General features: G+C 43.6%; 1 protein-coding gene across 1 annotated transcript in view; it reads right to left on the minus strand.

Moving 5' to 3' along the window:
* The window catches only part of LOC308386193 (NACHT, LRR and PYD domains-containing protein 3-like), a 38197-nt gene extending 34146 nt beyond the window's left edge, over positions 1–4051 (minus strand). The window contains exon 1 of the mRNA XM_080865555.1: positions 3375–4051. Coding sequence (XP_080721681.1) covers positions 3375–3651 — 277 coding nt within the window. The 5' untranslated portion in view covers positions 3652–4051. The remainder of the gene's footprint in view (positions 1–3374) is intronic.
* Positions 4052–9144: the final 5093 nt, after the last annotated feature.

Raw genomic sequence — 9144 nt, forward strand, 5'->3', positions numbered from 1 at the left:
GATGGTGGGCTCCCACTTCAGGTCCTGAGTGATCGTGGTACCCAGGAAGCGGAATGAGTCCACAGAGGTGATGGGGGTGTCAGTCAGGATGATGGGGGGGAGTGGGGCTGTGTGCTTCCTGAAGTCCACAATAATCTCCACTGTCTTCTGGGCATTCAGCACCAGGTTGTTGTGGCTGCACCAAGACACCAGACGTTCAACCTCCATCCTGTAGGCAGACTCATCCCCGTCCGAGATGAGCCCAATAAGGGTGGTGTCATCTGCAAACTTGATTAGCTTGACAGACTGGTGGGTGGAGGTGCAGCAGTTGGTGTACAGGGAGAAGAGCAGAGGAGAAAGAACACAGCCCTGAGGGGAGCCGGTGCTGATGGTCCGAGAGTCCGAGACATTCTTTCCCAGCCTCACATGCTGCTTCCTGTCCGTCAGGAAGTCAGTGATCCACCGGCAGATTGGATCGGGCACATTCATCTGGGAAAGCTTGCCTCGGAGATGGTCTGGAAGGATGGTGTTGAAGGCAGAGCTGAAGTCCACAAACAGGATCCTGGCGTAGGTTCCTGGGGAGTCCAGATGCTGCAGGATGAAGTGTAGGGCCATGTTGATGGCGTCATCTACAGACCTGTTGGCTCTGTATGCAAACTGCAGGGGGTCCAGGAGGGGGGCCATGAGGGTCTTGAGGTAGGAGAGAACCAGGCGCTCAAATGACTTCATGACCACAGAGGAGGTACTGGTCCGTGTGTGTGGGCTTCCGGTAAACTTTGATGTTGAGGTTGCCATTCTCTTCAATGTCCACAGCACAGTCCAGGAAAGGCAAACAGTTATCCTTTGTGTCTTCCCTGGTGAACTTGATGATTTTATCCACAGCGTTAATGTGCGCAGTGAAGGATTCCACTTCTTGTGTCTTGATTTTGACCCAGGTGTCGTCCACATATCTGTACCAGTGGCTGGGTACTCTTCCTTTGAAAGAGCCAAGAGCCTTCCTTTCCACTTCCTCCATGTAAAGGTTGGCTACAATAGGTGACACAGGGGAGCCCATGGCACAGCCATGTTTTTGTCTGTAGAAGCCTTCGTTGTATTTGAAGTAAGTGGGGGCTCGTCCGGGATAAATTTTGAATATGGCACAGTTTAGCCTGGGTGATTTTATAGCTAAGCCTGCATTAGACCAGCTTGATGCATGTAGGAAGGAGGATTTATGTGCTGTTGCCGCGCATTATGAAATCCCTGTGGCTAAGACCATGAAGAAGAGCGAGTTAAAGTCTCTTGTGGTCAGTGGGTTGGTTGGGAAAGGTGTGTTCCCTTTGGACGCGGACACTAGGGATGCAGCGTCAGTCTTTGAAACCTCTGATCAGCCTGAGGATTGTGCTGAGGAGGGGACAGTGACACCTATTGTGGTCAAACCAGGTGGGGGAAAACCCCCAGCCTCTCTTCCACGGTTTGAGCCCTTCTCTGTCGGATCCAGTAATTCCAGTGTTGGTGCACGTTTAAAGGTACATTTGGCTCATCTTGAACTTGAAGCCAAAGCAAGGGAACGTACAGCTTATAGTTTCTGAGTGTTTGGCTCTTAAACGTAAACAAGTGCCCCAGCAATTAAAACAAGCTAAAGGGGTTGGCCTAGTCAAGTCGCTAAACTGCCCCTCTAATATGACCACGAGTGAACCTGATAAGTGTTTTAAACCCTTCATTTTTGATGGTTTTGTCTCCTTAACAGGGTTTCCTGGGGATCAGAAGCCCGGGAGAATACTAAGGGACACGGGTGGCTCACAATCATTTCTATTGGCCGATGTTTTACCAGTCAGTGATGAGTCATCCTGTAACGTAAGTACAATAGTGCAAGGTATTGGGATGGCCTACATACCAGCACTGTTACATTGTGTTCATGTGCAGTCGTTTTGAGTGCTTCCTTTACATGCATGTGTTCCTTCTTTTTTCCTTCAGGCTTAGAGGGAACATGTTCTGCCCCGTGGTGTAGGGTCCTAATTACTCCAAGTTTGTGTTCCAGAGGGTGATGGGAGTCAAAGAGGAGGTACTGGTCCATGTGTGTGGGCTTCCAGTAAACTTCGATGTTGAGGTTGCCATTCTCTTCAATGACAGATTGAAGAGATTAATAACAAGTAGTGATTGATGCGGACATTGTACCAGTCCATCAGAGAGAAATAAGCTTTCTCAGAAAGGTGACTGGTGTCATGGTCCGCGGCCTGGCGTCCGGGGTGCTGTTGGGATGCCCACGCCCACGGGCGTGGCTGCTAACCCCACACCTGCATCCCATCCCAGGCGATCACCAGGTGGACTATTTAATCCTGCCCTACCTGCTGCTCCACGCCAGTCCGTAGTCGCCTCTCAGCGGTAACGTACACCTGCGGGAAAAACCCTTATGACAAATTGTCCATTGGAACTGACTCTGTTTTACCCTGTGTACTCAGATCACAACTTGGCGTTTTTGCGAGCCTCCTGCCTGTCCACCTGTCCGCCTGAGATTCGGAAGCACTATCAGCCTCGCCGTCTCGACCCTTTTGGAGCCCCCCCCCCCCTCTGGTTCACTCAGCCCGGCTACCTCCATAAGATGCATACTCCACCTTCCCTCGTATGCTGCCTTTTTTCCGCACCCCAGTAATCTGTTTCTCTTTTGTTTTGCAGCTTCTCACAGCCCCGCTCTCGGCATTCCCTGCGCAGTTCACCTCCCCAGTCCCTCGGTTTCTTCTGGTTCCATACGTTGTTTTTTCGGCTACCCTCACGGGACACCTTTAGTTATAATAAATTTGCTTTCTTTATTCCCTCCTACCCTGGTGTGTGTGTTCTGCTTCTGGGTCCAGCTTGCGCATGGAACTTCGGTTCATGACAACTGGCCTCTGCCTCTCAGGCATGTTCCACAGGAATGAGGCCTGGAGCAGACCCACGACATGCTGTGGAGATTTCATCTCTTCACTAAGCTGGAGGTGATGGCTGGGGAGAGGGAGGTCTGGGTATTGTTGACTAGGAAATCCTCTATTTTAAAATCATATGTTGTTAGTAGGTTTTATACAGTTTTAAATGACATCTAAACCACCCTCCCAATTAGTTTAACCTAATCAAGCAATATATATTTAATTAATATATTTAAAAAGAATACAATCATGTTTAAAAAGGCAGTGATTCAAACTTGCAAACTTGCACTTGTGCATTAACTCATATAGAAAACAAGAACAAATAGATTCAAGGTCATGACTAACTCATCAATAAACATGACAGTAATTTCATTTCTGGTGTTTGGCTGGACCAGCGTGTCTATCAATGCTATGGATGGTTATGACATATGAATCACGTGACCTAATCAATGTTTTTATTGCTTTCTTTCTTAATAACTTTGTAATATCCCACTTATTAATCCTTCCCTGATTTACCTGTGGGTTCTGAGGTTATGTCTTTCAAATTTTTCAGCAGATCATTTTTGTCAATCTTCACCAAAGCCATTTTAGTAACTTTAACGGTATTGGTTGAGTAGGTCTGGAACATTTGATCGACTGTGTCCAGCCTGTCTGCGTTCTCCAGCCGACTTGTTGGGATTGATGGGAAACCTTCCATGGCCCCCTTCTGACACAGTATCCACTTGAATTTTTTGAAGTCATCACCTCCCAAGTCCTCCAAGGTCTGCAGAAGGACTTCTTTATGTGTCGCCATCTTTTATCATATGAAGATTCAACAGGTGTCAGAACTGTAAAAACAACAATTTTCTGGTTTATCAACGCTCACGGTAATTACAAGTGTTTTAATTCATTCATAGACAACTCAATTTGAAAAGAAACAAAACACAGAAACACACCAGGGCTGTTCCTAGGTATCGCTGATATCATGAGTTAAGAAAGCTGATTTTGCTGATTTAAAGGCGAAACCTGTGTGAGTGTGAGAATTTCGGGGTCTTATCAGTTAATTCCAGCTGTGATTAACCCTTTAAAGAAAAGCGTGTCGTATTTGATACATGTTTTTGTGTTTTTGGGACTTCTACGTCAACAGCGTGACATTTTTTTTTATCCTTAAAAATGATAGAAATTGCTAAATATAAATGACTTATATAGCAAATGCAGCACTTGTTTCTCTTTTTGTTTTTGGAGCCATTTATAAGTGGACTTGCCGGTGTGTGTTGGATCATTGCCTTGCTGTCTTGCAAAAAAAGAAAAAAAAAGGTTTGCGGTTAAAAAACGACTAACTACAAGGCACAGAAGGAAAGAAACTCCATGCAAAGAAAAAAATCCAGATACCTGGATAATTTAGTGTAATGCCATGACTAACCCCTAAACTAATTCAAGATTGTTTAAATTGACTATGTTTGTAATTATATACTTTTGTAAAAGAAAAATTAAGCCAACAAGCACTTAAAAATGCTTCAGTGAAAAGTGTGAAATGAAGGGTTACAACAGGATGTTTGAATACAGGATGTTATACAGAGTTGGCCTAACCACCAACTGATAAGGTTCCTTAGAAGCATGTTGGCTGCTCGACATACACACTAATAAAAGTGCAGAAATGTGTCAGGCTCTTTAGCCTGTACATGGGTTACTCTGCACTTTTCTTGCTCCGTTTGAGAAACTAGAAGCACTGAGTGTGAAGCAGAAGAAGAATATCTACAGGATTCACACCATTAGCATCAGTTTAGTTTTTATGTATTAACAGAACCCTAAAACTTCAAAGTTATCCGTGCCTTCTCTAAGACATCAGAGCACAAACAAGGCTGGATTAAACCCATCTCTAATGCTTTCATTCTTTGAAAAAGCTAATGGTTCTGCAGGTCAGAGTGAACTTCTTACTTCTAGGCCCTCAGGGTCATTCACCCTCAGCGCACAGCGCTGCCTAAGACAGAAGGAGATGACCACAAATGCTGGATGAATCACATAGCAGCCATCAAAGTGAAACCCCTCCCTCAGTGTAACAGTTCCTTCTCAGTCCTCCAATCATGGCCACAGAAAAATGATTTAAATCACAGAACTCTTTAATCTGACATTTGTACTGGAGGAACAAAAAAAGCAAAAATCACATACTCCACATTAGAAAATTACATCACAGAGCAGACTGGAAGAAACAAATATGCCTTATTTTAATCTCATAAAGTAACCCCCACACACGTTAAAACAGAGAGAGGAGTCTACCAATACTAATGTTGTTCCATAAAGATGTTATAAAGTGGGTGATCAAAGTTGTTCAAGCTTCTAACATCTTTAGTTTGCATCTTTCCATCACATCTCCCAGCTTGTCCAGTCTGGCTTTAATTACAGAGCCAGCTTTTGCTGCGAGATCGATCAACTTTAGACCAGACAACAAACTACGGAGGCTCCGGAAAAGTGCAATCAAACGATGAGTTTTATTATCACAGGAGAACAACCAACCGTCAGCATACGGATTGTTTTGCTCTGACAAGAATACATTGGGTTCTGGTTTTATAGGATAAAATATCACACCTACGTCAATACAGTTCAAAAATACATGGTGACAGACGGGCAAAAGTTCAACCCGTGCAGACAAGGGTACATCACGTACATATAACCTTACACTGACATATAACTTCTCCTTTCTACATTACTTGCCTTTTATGGTAATAACTTCAGGTCTCAGCATCTCTAAGAGCTAATAATGGACCCTCGTCATTAATCACTAAGTAGAGTACTTTGCAGCCAGTCTCAAACTGAAGCAGAAGATGCTTAGGCCTTTGCTCAGACCTGCTACTAGATTAATATGTGTATCGTAAGCGTGCATGCAATTAACCTGCTATGTTCTCATCTCCCCTCAGCATGTATCATCTGGACACTCTCACCAGTGAAGCTTAAAACCTTCTAGAATGGAACATCAACTCTAACCAAGCACATTCATGCATTGTGTATAAAATGAACTCAACCTATAAAAATAGAAAGGTCAATGTGATGACAGACATATTCAATGCAATATAAACCCTGCAGGAAATATTACTGATAAATGATACTGTAAAACATGTTATTAATACATTCTTCATAAGGCAGATTATATGGTAGCAATAAAAGAATCTCTGAATCTCAACACTTTCCTCACTAGTTTGTCTCCTTTCATCCTTGTTTCTGATGATTCCTTGCCAGCAGACTGCAGCACAGAACAGCACACCTGCTGCCACAGACTTATAGAACATCTGCAGCATTTTACTGCAGATATCAATGGATCTTAGTTCCCTTAACAAAAAAGAAAAGGTGATTTGGCAGTCTAGTTTGTTATCTGGTTATAAACCTAGATATTTAGATTTTGATATCAACCCTATGTCCACCCCACAAGCGTTCACAGGCTGGAGGGGAGGCCGGAAACTTTGGAAATCTCATTTCCTTTAACTTACAGGTGTTCAATATGAGGTCATTTTTGCCTTCCCCAAACCGGAGCACCAGTTCACACTTCCTCATCCCTCATCACCCATCGTTACAGAGGATGTGGTCCCAGCTAGTGAATGTGAGACTGCAGTAAAGTGAATGATTGAGGCGTACATGTGAGTTCAGTCCCACCCCTGACTAAAACCTGGGTCTGAAACTCCCTCACTGTACATGTTTGGGTTTCCAAAGAGGTTAAATTGATGAGAAATGGAAGCAAAGACTTCAAATATATGTTACCACATAAAACGTGTTTTGGTTGTTCTAATTGATCACATTTAAAAGTGTCAGTCTCTTTCTCCCCATCGTTACTGTCATTCACGACAGAAGCTGTGCTGTCTTAGATCTGCATGTGTCCTTCTTTAATGCCTTTTATTTCCTCCTTTATTCTTATCACATTTACGTTGGAGGAATGCTGGCAGTAACTGATTGGACTATTGTGGCACTTCAACAATTGTAGGAATTGCTTTTTAAACTTCTGCCCTGAACTTATGCACTTTAAGAGGATATAATCACATTCCACACAAAAAGGAACAAAATAAAGGGAAGAGGAGGCTCCCTGGGCGTCCTGCAGGAGCTGCAGACTTATTGTGGTGCTTTTCTTCAGTAATATTACTAATTTACTGTCAATTAATTTTCTATATTCATGATTTTTTTCCCCTTGCACCAAGCTTTAAAATATGGAAGTTTGCAAGCATATATGTGCCTTACACCGTGAGCTGTGGCATAAAGACCAGCAGTAAGTGTTACGTGTGCTGCCACAGTGGGTGGTCACAGGACTCTTTCACCCCTGTGTCACCACTGCTCCCATACATATCTGTCAGGCATTTGTTCTATCTGAATATTTTACTCTACTATCAGTCTGAACAAACAGGTCTATTCAATACAAATACTGTTAGAACATGAAGTATATCACCAGGTCGAAGAATGTGGACCAACACTCACCTTGTTTTTCTGTTCCTGCTCTGTCAGCTGTGAAGTGGAGTCTGATCTGGAAGTCCTAAAGCTTTTCAAAGCTACCTCTTATGTGCAGTGTAGCCCCTCCTCTCTGCAGTCACAGGAAGGCACATATTTCCTGACACTTTCAGAGGCCTTTATTCACCAACACCAAACGCTCTCAGACTGTGCAAACTAAAGTGCACACAGAATTATACACATAATCAGTTTTGTTCTTAGCGCTGTGTGTAGGTTAATGAATCCGAATCATCTGAAACTGCAGGCTTGAAACAGCGATGATGCTTAGAGGAGCCTACAACACAGAAACCAGGAAAAGCTCAGGGAGGGAGCCAGAAGAGGTCCACCTTTTCCATGAAAATAACAAATAGAATAGAATTCATTAAAATAAACACAGTGTGTAAAATAAATCTTTAATACGTCACCAATTTTTAAAGTAAATATATTTCAGTTTCCCGAGGAAAGACTGCAGCATTTGGTACTGCATATGACTGTTCTGCTGGTACAAAGGTACAGTCTCGTTCTGTTTGGGCTCCACAGGTTTAGGGGAAAAGACCACTGATGAGGTAAAAGTATAAGGTGCTACTGATGTGAAATGCTCACCAGACGTTGGTAACAACCCATCCAAGCATGCGTGCAAAGACATCAAACCATGTCTATAAATTAAATGATGTGTAACAATGAAAAGTGACAAGTTTGGAGGGCAACGGGTTACGAGCTAGAGTCAGGCTCCGGTTTGTGAGAGTGGAATTGTGCAGCGTTGCTGTTATAGTTAGTGTGGATTTTTGTATAAGGTGTGTTTGGTTGGTGGTTTGGTGTGTGAGTGAGGTAAGTAGGCGAGTCGGCCGAAGGCCTGTACAGGTCCGGTAACGGTCTCCTGCAGACTTCTTCTCATAGACCAGGGTTGGCACTGATGGAGGGCAGAAGGAGTGAGTGGAATAGTATGGATGGTAGTGAAGATGAAGAGATTGGCGGTCAGGGTGAAGAGAATGAGTGGGAAAAGGTTGGAAAGGGGACGGAACGGGAGGGACTGATAGTGAAGGTAATGAAGAGGGAACGAGTTCGAGTATGAATGTAATTGTCAGGTGTGAGGAAGAGGGTGTAAAGAAACTAGATCCACTTGAGCTAACAAGAGCACTTAAGGCACAAGTTGGGGAAATCAAGTATGCTAAGATACTCAGAGATGGAAATTTACTGGTGGGTTGTAACACAGAGGTACAGGTGGAAAAAGCAAGGAAACTTGTGGGGGTGTGCAAAGTCAAAGTGACGAATACTGCAAGAGTAGGGGAAAGGAGCACTAGTGGAACTAAAGGAGTTATTGTGGGCTGCCGTTAAATGTAAATATGAAAGAACTGGTGGAGAATTTAAAACTAAGAACTGGAGAAGTTAAAGGAGCAAGGAGAATGACAAGAGGTCCAGAGAGAGTAGAAACAGAAACTGTGGTGGTGGAATTTGACACAAAAGAGGTACCACAAGAGATCTTCTTTGGATTAATAAGATTCAGTGTGAGGGAGTTTGTGCCTAAACCAATGAGGTGTTTCAGGTGCCAAGAATTTGGACATATTGCCAACGTGTGTAAAGGGAAGAGAAGATGTTCAATGTTCTGAGGATCATGAGTATGGGAAGTGTGGTGTGGGAGTAAAACCTAAGTGCTGTAATTGTGGAGGGGAGCACAGTGTTGTTTTTTGGGGATGTGAAGTGTTGAGGCAGCAGACAGTTATTCAAAAAACAAGAGTACTGCAGAGAGTGACATATGCAGAGGCGTGTAAAATGGTGGAGCAAGACAGACAGATTGGGAAACACCGGGTAGAGGAGAAAAAAGTAATGGTGAAGGTTATGGAAA

The sequence above is a fragment of the Rhamphochromis sp. 'chilingali' genome (assembly GCF_963969265.1).
Source record: "Rhamphochromis sp. 'chilingali' genome assembly, chromosome: 18".
Lineage (NCBI taxonomy): Eukaryota > Metazoa > Chordata > Actinopteri > Cichliformes > Cichlidae > Rhamphochromis > Rhamphochromis sp. 'chilingali'.